Genomic DNA, 13,997 nt, shown 5'->3' on the forward strand with positions numbered 1-13,997 from the left:
ATAATTTGAGGTTTCATTGCAGATAGTAATAATAAAAAAGCTTGAAAACAGTGCATCATATTTTTTTTTTCAAGATTTTCATTATTAGGCAAAAATTTTATATTTACAATATTTAAGTCAATATTTACAAAAACAGAGATAACTGACAAATGTACCCCTCACAACTCTTTTAAACTGGCAAAAGTTTAGAAATAAGATTGAAAGATAGACTGAAGGCTCTGTTCACTTCTCCTGTCCTACATTTTTAATAAAGGTGAAGGAAAAAAGCTCTCATTTACCTGGTTATTCGTGCCATATAAAACCTACTTGGAGGCCGCTTGTTGTGACATTTGTGTAATTGTTATGCCAGATGTCACTATTTATTTATTCATTCATTCATTTATTTATTTTAATTTCCCACATTTATTCTGAGTTTGTGCCCAGTGACGTTAAAAAATAGGCGGGCCGTAAGCAGACGCGCCGTGACGTCATCACAATGTTTCTGTTTCTTGACAGTCGACGCCTGTAGTTTTTATCTGAGCAGCTGTAAGTTCATATTTCCACGACCGTTCATTGTTTGATCAATAAACACCGTTCTCGTAAGTACAGATGTCCTGACCAACATTTATGCAGTGTAGCGATCATTTGTCATTAATGATGCGGCTTTTGTTGTAGTTGTGATGTGCAGTGAACTCCGTAGAGGGGAAAGTCCAACTTTTATTTCGTTGTGTTTTTAAGCTTACCGTCTTTGTCTTTGGTGTGAAGGGGCTGTTAGCGGTTTGTATTTTTCTGCCTGTTGAATTTTATTTTTTTATTAAAACGGGTGTTCAATCCAGGGTTTTCTAAGAATCTGCATTAGATTGTGGTAGAAATGCTAGTGATTGCATTTTAATATTATTTTTCTTTACTCCAAGGCCTCCCCTCTTTCTCCAAATCAATACTGTTTGATTTTGACAAAAAAAAAAAAAAAAATTGTTAGGGACACAACAACATGCAATTCCAGACAGTGCTGCTCTTATTTTAGTGTTGCTTTTTACTTAGTGGATATATGTTATGGGAAAGGATGAAGCTAATTGGTTGGTTCTTGTCACATGACCTGCGGTACGCTTGCTGCGTTCTGAAAAGTTGAGATATGAAAAATATGAAAAAAATGAAAATGAAAAATTTTAAATATATATTTTACTTATGTCATATCGGTATTTGATCATAAAGGTTGGCTTTCAAACTAAAATTTCCCTTAGTTATTAACATAGCCTAATTATTTGTTAAATTCACCAACAGAATGGTACATTCAACATAATGTGTTCATTCCCAGTTGAAAAGTCTGTGGAAGCGCTGAAAATGCTGAAGGCAGAGTTTGACATGTGATTCAAAAAACAGTGGATTCTTGAATTGATTTTGCTTGACAAGCCTCTCAAGGCTCAGGCTGTGGTTCTCTCGGTTGGTTGTGCATCTTTTTCTTTTACATTTTTTCCTTCCACTCAACCTTCTGTTAACATGCTTGGATACAGCACTCTGTGAACAGCCAGCTTCTTTGGCAATGAATGTTTGTGGCTTACCCTCCTTGTGAAGGGTGTCAATGCTTGTCTTCTCAGGGATGTGATTTTTCCGGATTAATCCGGAATTCCGGATTTTTCGACCTGAAAATGTGACCCCTATGTCACGTATTTGCGACCGTTCGCAAATGGCGGATGGCGAAGTATGATTCCGGACCGCAAGATGCGTGCGTCCATGCGGACCGTGAAAGCTTTTGACATAATAAAAAAAAAAAGCCAAACGCTATTTCTAATAAATACATTTATATCAAGCACACTAGGTTCAGCGTTTGGGTGCAATCTTCCGTGCTGTGAGGAGAGCAGAGATCGGCAGACAGATATAGCTTTCAGTGAGTGAAAAACGTTGATGGGAAATGCATTATTTTGGGGTTACGTTGCAAAATATTGTAAATATATCTTTTTATACTGTATTTTTATACATATTTATATTTTAAACCACAACGGTGAGCAAATGGATATCACACAGGCAACGTGAAAACTGCATATATTAAAGTGAAAGTAAAAACAGCGCTTTCAGCATCTAATGTGCACATTCTCTAAGAGACAATGATAGACGAATATACTTCATATGCTGATATTAATTTACTTCCCTAATATTTATCTTGTGCAAAATAAAAAGAAACGTATTTTGTGTAGGCTAGGGTTTTTGAAAGTCGGTTCTTGAAATAAAGCTCTTCATTTTTATTGATGACTGTAGTGTTATTAAGGGTTAAGAAAGACTTAATTATTTCCGGTGGTCTTAAATGTGGGGACTAAAAGGCAATAATTGCGATGAAACTTTATAAGGTTATCCATTGAATAAATATGAGCGCTGCGCATTTCAAAGTCATCTGCGGAGCTTGTTTTGTGTATCATTCTGATAGCGCCTCCTGCTGGAAGAGAATGATCTGACATTTTTAATCAGCTCGTGTCTACTGTTGTCAAAAGACCAATGTAAACAAATCAGTCTATGGTTTTAAGCACCAAACACGTAGAGTTGTAAATGTTATCTGATGGATCGACAAGATCATGTGTTATACAAATTTAAACAATTAAGGCAATAAAATATGTGTTAATTAATATAATACTTGATTGACAATAATTGTTTAAATTAATATAAGAATTGATACTTTTTACTCTTGAAGGCTGGAATGTGAATTTTATAATTTAAGAAATCTTTTTTGTTTTGTGAAATCTGCATCTCAATTGTAAATCATGCTTTTTACAGTCATTTTAATAATTTATTTTTTTATTAATTAAATTTTGTTCAGGTCTTTAAAAAAGTATTTAAATGTCTAGAATTTAAGATAAAATATGCTGCAGATACCCTGGTCTCGCAAAAAAAAAAACAAGTTTTTTTATATATAATTGTCCGGACCTCGGCTGGTGCGCAGGGTTCATTACCGGACCTCGAGCCGTTTTAGTTGAAGACCCCGGGATTAGATGATCGATTTTGAGTGATTTTCCACTATGGCAGGATGTTTAAGCTGCATTAACATTAACTTACTTGTATTTGCTAGCTATTAGGGATGCTCATTTCGGTTAATTTTCCCAACCGACAACCGCAAATCTTTATTTGGGGGGGGGGGGGGGGGATGTCTTAGTATATTTTCCTGCTTTTTTGTCCTTAGCCAATCACATGCCTGCTTCTGGACAACTGTCAGATCAGCAGTCTTCCCCATGATTGTGTAGCCTAGTGAACCAAACTTAGAGTCCATTTTGATGGCTCAGGAAACCTTTGCAGGCGTTTTGAGTTGATAATCTGATTAGCATGTCAGCATATTATAATTTGTTGAGATAGTAAACTGGTGGGTTTTTGTTAAATGTGAGCCAAATCATCACAACTACTTCAGTCTGTGTGCATTAAATGTATTTAATACACAAGTTTCACAATTTGAGTTGAATTACTGAAATAAATGAACTTTTGCATGACATTCTAATTTATTGAAATGCACCTATATATCTTTTGAAAAGAAATGATCCGTTGTCTGTGTGGTGCATAACAAAATAAACTCTTCTAGCATTAAAAGGTAGAATAAATACAGGTAAAATCTAAATAAAATAATAATACTACTAATAGTCAGTCCGGCCCGTGGTATTTTCTTTTATAAACCAACCTGGCCCCCCATTAAAGAAAAGAAAATTATGTGGCCCTCTCAGAAAATTTTTTGGGGACCCCTGAGCTAGAGCGTGCAAAAGACGTGACATGTGACCAGCACCATAGCATATAAGGGTGTGTTCAAACTTGTAGTTCGATTTATTTGGTTTATTTGGTCCGGACAGTAAACATAAAGATATCAAACCTAAAGGCATTAGGTGTTCACAACCTGATTTGTCGTGTTGAATGACGGAACTCACCGAACACTCCAAACGAAAGGAAAAGGTGCATTCGACTTTAAGCAGCACTGCAGGTGTATGACATCAGAGTACCACTTACTGATCGGTCAGTTCATGGCCACTTTATGGTCGAATTCACCTAATGCCATCTGCTGGACTAAGCGTGCTCATTGTTGCGTGTATATTATTTTACTGTCACCACCTGCAAACTCACAAAGAGCTCATAAAAGGCACTTTACCTCCTTGTTGCTGCACGTTTGCCCTCTGCTCATTTTGTTTTGGATTCACCCCTTGTTCCCTTCATGAAATCATGTCGCATAGCATCCTATATTCTCGTTACTTCCTGTTTTTGGTTAGTTTAGAAGTTTTTGGTCCTGTTTGCATTCATATTTCATTTGAACCGCATCAGAGTTCTTTTGGAACTGGACCGAGACCCATCTCTTTAATGGTCTCGGTCCGCTTGTTCGGTGCAAACCAGGGTTCGATGGTAGCGTTCACACTTACTCAAATGAACCGCACTAACAGAGCAACCGCACCTGAGTTTGTTTTAATCGAACCAAACATGACAAGTGTGGACACACTCTTAAGAGTCACTAGTATAAGCATGAAAGAGAAACAGTGAATCATTTTGGGAAGCAATTGGTACAATTGATTCAAAGCCTCTAAAATGTTCACTCCTCCCATCACAGAACTGCAAGTCCCCTCTAAGATGACATTTTATCGATTTAACCTTTTTTATTGACAAAACCATTTGTTTTGTGGTGTTATTACTCTTTTGTGTGTTATTTATTAAACAAAATAAATTCAAGGTAATTTTAAGACAAAAAAAACTTTAACTTTACAGCAAATTCAACGGCTTTTCATAAAGTTTTTTTTAATAATTGGTTACAGTCAAATGTTAAATAGAAGTCAAATAATAGTTAAATAAGATTATGCATGAAGGCAAGTGGGAAAACATTCGTCATTTGCCCATATTAACATTTAAAGGTTGTATCAGCGATTTCTAGCCTGAAACATAAAGTGTCAAATTCAGCTGAGCTTTCATCACGATCCGTTCGCTGCCTGCCCCATAAATTGTCTGTGAAAAAAACGCGTCTCTCTGGTCAGCCTAGGGTCCGAGATATGCCAAAAAAAAAACAATCGGCACTACCAACCTTTCCACAGATAAACAAACAGTGTTCCAACCAATCAGCGTCAGGGGTTTGGTGTTGTGGACTTTCGCTCCGCCTCCCTCACATCCCTGCACCAGTAGGAAAGTCCACAACACCAAACCCCTGACGCTGATTGGTTGGAACACTGTTTGTTTATCTGTGGAAAGGTTGGTAGTGCCGATTGTTTTTTTGGCATATCTCGGACCCTAGGCTGACCAGAGAGACGCGTTTTTTTCACAGACAATTTATGGGGCAGGCAGCGAGCGGATCGTGAAGAAAGGTCAGCTGAAATTGACACTTTATGTTTTAGGCTAGAAATCGCTGATACAACCTTTAAGATGGTTGTGTTTCTGACCCAACAGCCATTCTGCTTGTACTTGATAATTTGGCTTTAAACAGAAGCTCAGATATCTTTCTTACATCAGGCTGAAGGAGATTTAAAGAGATTGTGTTTCTCTAAAACCTGCTGCTAACAATAAAACAATAATATCGTAAACATGAGTAAGAAACTAGGCCATCATCGCCATCATACAAATCAGGTGCAACAGAAGTATGTCATAAAAATTCATAACTGACAGCAGTCGTGCGCTCACAAGGTCAAGAGTGTAATATAATGTCATGTGTGAATTGATTTACCAGATCTGAGTTCCTCCATGGGACCTGTATGATAATTAGCAGTATTTTCTCTCTGACATGTTTCATACTCGGTGTCCTAGTTCTGAAAGCAGCGTTTGAAAGTTCAGGGATATTAGTCAGATGCTCACTGATTCTGCAGATGTGAGACACAACACGTCCTGTAAATTTCTTTACGTAAGGTCATATTAGTTAATGTATTAAGTAAAGGATAATATGCATCCAACCGGTTGTTATAGCAGAATAAAGGTAAACAGATTTATCAGCAGCCAGGCACGAAGATTGAAGGGCTTTATTTTTAATTTTTTATTTGAAATGTGAATGAATTCTCTCTCTTGTCTCAGTAAGCATGGCGTCAGTGTTGTCCCAGCTGATAGGTGAGTGGATGGATGTTCAGGGTTTCCTGATATTTCTGTGTGCACTGCTGTTGGTGAAACACCTGCGAGATGTTCTTTCAAACAACATGCCGCCAGGACCCTTCCCCTTGCCTTTGATTGGAAACGCCCTAAATATAGGCATTAGTGATCCACTGGGCTCCTTTCAGAGGGTAAGTCACATATATCAAATACAAAAATGCCAGATGACTGTGAATTTATAACATGTACAATTCATGTTGATCAGATTGCTGAGAAGTATGGAAATGTGAGCACACTGTATCTGGGAAACAACCCCTGCATACTGCTTACTGGATATGACAGTTTCAAAGAGGCGTTTGTGGAGCAGGCAGACATCTTCACAGACCGGCCGTACTTCCCTATGGTTGACAAGCTCAGTAAAGGAAAAGGTACAGATGCAAAAAAAGCTATATTGCAGCAATCAGATTCAATACTGGCAAAATTCCAAAACTGACCTTTGCCCACTTTATTCTGTCTGTGTAGGTCTGATTATGTCCAGCGGGCACATGTGGCGTCAGCAGAGGCGTTTTGCTCTAGCAACGCTCAAACACTTTGGCGTGGGGAAGAAAACTCTCGAAAACTTCATCCTGCAGGAGAGTCGCTTTCTCTGTGACTCTGTACAGACTGAACGAGGTCAAAGAGCACCGTTTTAGTGCTAAGCACCACACACAAACAAGATTTGTTTTCATTCTTTTAGTAAATACTCTAGAAAATTTAAATCAAATGTGTCAAGGCTGGGGAATGAAAATTTAGTTCGATGTCATAATCATGTCTTGAAGGGCTGCATTTACTTACTGCCCTCTGCAGGCCACCATCTGCAAGTGCAAGTGTCTTTTTGAAGGTCAAACATCTGGGAGGCCACATTCAATTTTCTCTTTTATTTAAATAAATACAGCAGATCCAAAAGTCTGAGTTGGCACTGAAATTCTGAAACTGAAACTCAGTTCTTTTTAATAATAATATTTATAAATAAATAATTAGCAAATAAAATGCAAATAATAATTTTATAAGAATTTTTCAAAATAAATAAATTACTGAGTAATAATTTAATAATAAAACAAATAAATGTAATGATCATATCTAAAATTAAGTAATTAATAAAGAATAATTTATTATTAATAAAATATATAAAAAACAAAAGTGTGATAAGGAATAAATAAAATAAAGCAATTAAAAAAATGAAATGTGTGGCAGCATGTGAATGGAAGCATTTTGACCTTATAACACCGCTTTTTTCTTTCTTTGTTGTGTTTCTAGGTTTGCCTTTTAACCCTCAGCATCTTTTGACTGATGCTGTGGCTAATATAATCTGTGGGTTGGTGTTTGGTCACAGGTTTGAGTATGACGACCATAACTTTCATCTGATGCAAAAGTATTTAAATGAATTCTTGCAGCTTCCCATCTCGAACTGGGGTCGGGTACGAGATCAGCTTGTTATCACAATGTCATACAAAAGACTAAGCTAAAACTAAACTAAAAAGTTAATAAAACAAGTTAAAGTGCTATACTAAAGCATCAGTTCCATTCAAAAACATTTCATTGTTTGAACATATGTTTATCTTTTATCTATCTCTTTACAGTTATATAATCAGTTTCCGACCCTCATGTCAATGCTGCCAGGAAAACACCAGACGGCATTCGCCAGCATGTCTAAACTTGAGCCCTTCCTGCAGGAAGAAATAAGAAAACATAAGGAGGAGAGAGACCCGTCCAACCCCAGAGACTATATTGACTGTTATCTGGATGAGATTGAGAAGGTAGTGTTGTCCTAAGATGCCCTTGTGCTCTTATATTTCTTTAAAAGGGCTTTATTAGTAGTCGGGACATGCGTTAGCACCTCCTTTGTGAATATTCATGTATGCTCTACAGAGAAAGATTTTTTGCTCTATAATGGGGTAGTTACAGCATTTATATTAAGGCCTGAGTGGGAAATGATAACTCGCCGAACCTTGACCACTTGTCACTGGTTCCAAATTCTGCTTCTGTCCCTTTTCCAGAAAAAAAACTCCACTTTTAGTGCTGCAATGGCACCAATTCGGCCAAAAATACATAATTAAATATTCTTCATCGGTATTTTAAAATGTTTGAATATATTTATATAATGCATTTACAGGAAAAGGGATATAAAAGGAAATATATTTATGTAAATATATTTTAAAATGTACATTAGCAAACATTTTAGTATATTTAAAAAAATATTTTTTTTATATGTGATGTATTTAAAATATCTAGATTTGTATAAAATAATCATAAAATAAATAAAAAATAAATAATATCTTAATACATACAAAATAAAATTATGATCATAAATTAAAAAACAGATAATTAAATAATAGCAATAATAATAAATTTTATATATATAAAAAAATTACACATACAAATAAATGTGAATTCACAATGTGTAAATAATGGCCCAAAATATATATAAAAATACATATGTGTATATCTAATATATAGTATAAATGATGAATATATAAATAAATACATAAATATAAGACAATTTATGTAAATATAAAATATATTGTATAAAATCATAAAGATGTTTATAAAATAATCTTAAAATAAATTAAAAAATAAATATCTTAATAAAAAAATAAAATAATAATCATAAACAAAAAAAAGCAGATAATTAAATATTAATAATAAAAATAAAATATGTGACATAAAAAACAAACACACACACACACAAAATAAATATAGATTTACAATGTATAAATAATGGCCCAAAAATATATATAAATACATATACGTGTATATATAATATATAGTATAAAGAATAAATATATAAATAAATATATAATTTTAATGATATATTTATGTAAATATGTAAAATATATTGTATGAAATAGTGATAAATATAAAAAATCATAAAGTAAAAAAATATATATATATATATTAATAATAATGATAAATACAAAATAAAATAATGATAATAAATTAATAAAAAAGCAGATTACATTAAAATATTTATATAATAATTTAAAAAAATTAAATAATAATAATAATAAAAATTGTATATATTTTATTATTTATATTTTTTTTAATTAAAATTATATTATGCATAATAAATATAAGAAAATACATTTATATAAATATTTTTAATTATTGTTATACAAAACAATGAAAGTAAATTAAAGAAATAAATGTAAAAATTCTGCAAACTTTATAGTATTATTATTATTTTTTTCTTTATGTAAATTCTTTTTTATATGCCATCATTCCCAGTGTAAGGACAGTGAGGCAGAGTTCACTGAGGACAACCTGATGTACTGTGTGGTGGATCTGTTTGGAGCAGGAACAGAAACCACCTCTAATACACTCAGATGGGCTTTACTTTTTATGGCCAAGTACCCAGAAGTACAAGGTGGGATGGCAATCAATCAAAAATGTGACTTCCTGATGCTTGTCCTCAAAAACTACCATCAGCATGTTGTCCGTTGGCTATTTTCTTTCAGAGAAAGTCCAGTCTGAGATCGATCAGGTGATTGGACAGACACGCCAACCACTGATGGATGATCGGACAAATCTGCCGTACACCTATGCGGTGATCCATGAAATCCAGAGGTTTGCCAACATTATTACCTTCACGCCCCCCAGAATGGCCAACAAGGACACGACAGTGGGAGGACGTTTCATCCCGAAGGTCATTTTGTTTTTGCGTTATGTCCCATCTAGCATTTGTGTGAATGAATCTGCAACTTCTGTTTGGTTTATTACAGGGTGTGGTAGTGATGCCACTGTTGAAGTCAATCCTCCAGGATCAGAATGAGTACAGCACTCCGTTTGAATTCAATCCTGCTCACTTTCTGGACGAAAATGGCAAATTTTTGAAGAAAGACAGTTTCATCCCTTTTTCCATAGGTAGGTCATGTCTGTACAGCTCTAGTATGTTAAGTTTACTCAGAGTTTACTGATCCAGATCCTGATTTCCAGGTAAGAGGATGTGTCCGGGTGAGCAGCTTGCTCGAATGGAGCTCTTCCTCTTCTTTACGTCTCTCATGCAGCATTTCACCTTCCTGCCTCTTGAGGGACAAACGCTGAGTCTGAAAGGAACTATCAGCGTCTCATCTGGCCCTGAACCCTACAAGATACGTGCTGTGCCTCGATAGTGTAGATTTTAATTATTCAAAAATCAGCTTTGCTTCTGAATCATGTTCACCAGTGTTCATTACATGGTTCTTCTCCCACAGGAACCCACAGCTATGGTTCACAAACATTAATTACTGAAAGGATGTAATGTGTTTTCGAAAGAAAATCAATCTGCTTTTCTGCTGTCAGTAATACTTTTCTGCTCATACTTTCTGGGCACCAAAATGCAAGGAAATCAAACTAACAGTAGTTCAGTGCTCACCAAGTCTGCATTTATTTGATCAAACTCTTTTTAATTTAAACATATTTTAAGCGTAATAAGAATAACCTAATACAAAGCTGAATTTTCAACATTATTACTCCAGTCTCTAGTGTCACATGATCCTTCGGAAATCATTCTAATATGCTGGTTTGCAGCTCAATAAACATTACTTTTAAATATCAGTGTTGAAAAATATATTTGTGGAAACTGTGATAGATTTTTTTAGGATTCTTTTATGAAAGTTCAATAGAACAGCATTTATGTGAAATAGGAACCCGTGTAATATTATAAATGCCTTTACAGTCATTTTTGATCATTTTAATGTATCCTTTTTGAATAAAAGTATAATTGAAAAAAAAAAATCCTTCAGGTATTTTTGTCATTTAGACTCTCCTAAAAAATAAGGATAGCTTATATTAACATATTGACCATTATCTAGTCTGACTGTTAAGTACAACTAAAATACGTCATAACAACAACTGTTATGTTTACTGTGTAAACATATCAGATTTGCTGTGCATTATCTACAGACAATTGTGACTAATATTTTTAGGCACGGCTCATAAGGTCACATTGGTCTGCTGTGTGTATCTTGTGAGCACCAGGACAATTTAAGGACATTGAATTTCATTAACTCCCAGGGCTTTTTCGTGATCTAATTCAAACATTCTTGTAGATTACGATTAAGGAAGTTGAATTTTGTGGCTTCATAATTTATCTTAATTGCATTTTGAACAATCTTTGGATATTAAGCAAAAGTGAAGTATTACTGGCTAATATTTTAATGCTCTAATTAAAACATTAGGCACATATATCGTTTGTACAGATTCTGGACGTTTACTAATAACTGACATTTTCAGTTTCATTAATTCCAACTCAATAAAGACAACATAACCCATGCAAACTACCTTTATAAATCTATATCTGTTTTTTTTTCTACATTTTCCTCCAAAGAATAGTAGTTAGTCGTATAAAAAAAGCTACAATGTTGTAAAGTCACATACAGTCATGGTCAAAAGTTTACAGAATCTGCAAAATGTTAATTATTTTACCAAAATAGGATTTAGTGCAATACAATTTAGTATTGGCCTGAATAAGATAAGAATTGATCCATCTTTTCACCCTGGAGACAACTGAGCAACTATTACAGAAGATTCAAACACTCATTGATGCGCCAGCAGGAAACACAATGTATTAAGAGCTGGGGGTGAAAACTTTTGGAATTTGAAGATCAGGGTAAATTTAACTTATTTTGTCTTCTGGGAAACATGTAAATATCTTCTGTAGCTTCTCAATGGGAATACTAATTGAAAAAAAAAAAAAGATATTTAGGCAAAACAAGAGAAATGTACACATCTTCATTCTGTTCAAAAGTTTACACCCCTGGCTTTTAATGCATTGTTTTCCTTCTGGAGCATCAGTGAGCGTCTGAACCTTGTGTGATAGTTGCCTGAGTCCCTCAGTTGTCCTCAGTGTGGAAAGATGGATCTCAAAATCAAACAGTCATTGTTGGAAAGGGTTCAAATACACAAAAACGCTGAAAAAAATAATATTTTAAGAGACCAAAATGACTTCTCTGAAGAACAGCAGGCAGTTGTGGAACTGTTCAGGACAAACAAGGGACTCATTAACAACTATTACTAAACAAACAAACAAACAAACAAACAAAAAACAGCTGTGGATCATTCAGGTAACAACACAGTATTAAGAATTGTAAACTTTTGAACGGGGTCATTTTTATAAATGAATGAATAAAGATGGTTTTAAAATCTATATAGTGACTAGGGCAGCCGTGGCCTAATGGTTAGAGATTCGGACTTGTAACCCAAAGGTTGCAGGTTCGAGTCTCAGGTCCGGCAGGGATTGTAGGTGGGGGGAGTGAATGTACAGCACTCTCTCCACCCTCAATACCACGACTGAGGTGAGTCCCTTGAGCAAGGCACCGATCCCCCAACTGCTCCCCGGGCGCCGCAGCAATGGCTGCCCACTGCTCCGGGTGTGTGTTCACGGTGTGTGTGTGTGTTCACTACTGTGTGTGTGCACTTGGATGGGTTAAATGCAGAGCACAAATTCCTTGTATGGGTCACCATACTTGGCCTCACTCACCCCCCTTTCCTTTCCTTTCCTTTCCTTAATTCAATATTTGATACATTTTGGTATTTAACTGAATTATTTTTCTACAATCCAACCTGAACATACGTAGATAAACAAGAGTAAAATATTTGAGCAGGATGGTCTAGTATCTCAATGTCAAGTTGGCATAGTACGTCTACAGGCCGACACAACTCATGCATATCTTCACAGGATGATAATACTATGGCTCATGAATATTAACTAGGTGACACGATGGTCCAGGAAGAAAGATCATTAAATTAGTTCAATTCACAAGTAATTGTCTAATTTCCACTCTGTAACTTCTGACAAAACCAACAAACCCTTGAAAATCAAGTAAACACTGGCAGTGATCTAGGCCATTACCTCTGCATATGTCTCTGGTGATGAACAAACACTTGGCCATAAAAATTCATCACTGGCAGCAGGACGAGGTCAAGGGTGTAATATCATTTCTTGGTGCTAATGGCTTTCTCAGATACAGACCCCACAGTGAGAGCTGAATTACAATTAGGTGTATTTTCTGACATGGTACATGATTTCTGGAAATGTGAAATTGGCTTTGAGTTTAAAGCAACAGTTGACCCAAAAATGAAAATTTGCAGAGAATTTACTCAGCCTCAGGCCATCCGAGATGTAGATGAGTTTGTTTCTTCATGGGAACAGATTTGGAGAAATGTAGCATTACATCACTTGCTCACCAATGGATCCTCTGCAGTGAATGGGTGCCGTTAGAATAAAAGTCCGAACAGCTCATTAAAACATCACAGTAATCCACACAACTCCATCAATTATCAACAATCTTTTTATCCAGTAAAATCCATTCCCTGTTGTCCTCTCACATTAAAATTCACTGACATACTGGTTTAGAACTGTTTTAGGCTTAATCTTGTGCATATTTCTCTACTGAGTCAAAAAACGGTTTTTCAAGTGAGAAAGCAATATTATGGATATTAAGGACTTTTGGCCAGAAGTGACAGTTTGAAGTTAAAAATGTAATGATAAAGTTGTTTCTTACAAACACACAGCTTTTTTTGCTTCACAAGACATTAATTGATGGACTGGAGTGGTGTGGATTACTTATTGTAATGTTTTTATCAGCAGTTTGGACTCTCATTCTGACGGCACCCGTTCACTGCAGAGGATCCATTGATGTAACCAAGTGATGTAATGCTACATTTCTCCGAATCTGTTCTGACGAAGAAACAAACTCTTCAAACTCATTGTTTTCAGTAACTATTTCAGTATATGGCTTAAAGAAGTAGTTCACTTCCAGAAATTAATATAAATTATATTTGTTGAGAAAAACATTTAAGGATTTCTCTCCATATAATGGACTTCTATGGTGCCCCCGAGTTTGAACTTCCAAAATGTAGTTTAAATGTGGCTTCAAAGAGCTCTAAACGATCCCAATCCGAGGAATAAGGGTCTTATTTAGCTAAACGATTGGTTATTTTCTAAACAAAATTACAATTTATATACTTTCATTTACATCATCGCTGCA

The 13,997-nt window shown here is 35.2% G+C and overlaps 1 protein-coding gene across 2 annotated transcripts; it reads left to right on the forward strand.

Annotated features, from left to right (window-relative positions):
- The first annotated feature begins 456 nt into the window (after positions 1-456).
- LOC141290902 (cytochrome P450 2J4-like) lies at positions 457-11,185 on the forward strand. 2 transcript variants are annotated; one of them, XM_073823048.1, is made up of 10 exons: positions 457-525; positions 5,980-6,182; positions 6,257-6,419; positions 6,514-6,663; positions 7,288-7,448; positions 7,611-7,787; positions 9,256-9,394; positions 9,486-9,673; positions 9,750-9,891; positions 9,964-11,185. In XM_073823048.1, exons 2-10 carry the CDS (start codon positions 5,985-5,987, stop codon positions 10,137-10,139), a joined length of 1,494 nt encoding a protein of 497 aa, XP_073679149.1. In that variant the 5' UTR covers positions 457-525; positions 5,980-5,984; the 3' UTR covers positions 10,140-11,185. The 2 variants fall into 2 exon arrangements, with proteins under 2 accessions (XP_073679149.1, XP_073679148.1); XM_073823047.1 differs by having other exon boundaries at positions 472-578.
- The last annotated feature ends 2,812 nt before the right edge of the window (positions 11,186-13,997 follow it).

This window comes from Garra rufa, chromosome 18 (assembly GCF_049309525.1).
Source record: "Garra rufa chromosome 18, GarRuf1.0, whole genome shotgun sequence".
Lineage (NCBI taxonomy): Eukaryota > Metazoa > Chordata > Actinopteri > Cypriniformes > Cyprinidae > Garra > Garra rufa.

Excerpts from the sequence above, each read along its gene's own strand:
- LOC141290902 (XM_073823048.1), top strand. The coding sequence starts at position 5,985 with ATGGCGTCAGTGTTGTCCCAGCTGATAGGTGAGTGGATGGATGTTCAG. Across the intron at positions 6,664-7,287 it reads CTCTGTACAGACTGAACGAG|GTTTGCCTTTTAACCCTCAG; the intron begins GTCAAAGAGCAC and ends TTGTGTTTCTAG. Across the intron at positions 9,395-9,485 it reads CAAGTACCCAGAAGTACAAG|AGAAAGTCCAGTCTGAGATC; the intron begins GTGGGATGGCAA and ends ATTTTCTTTCAG.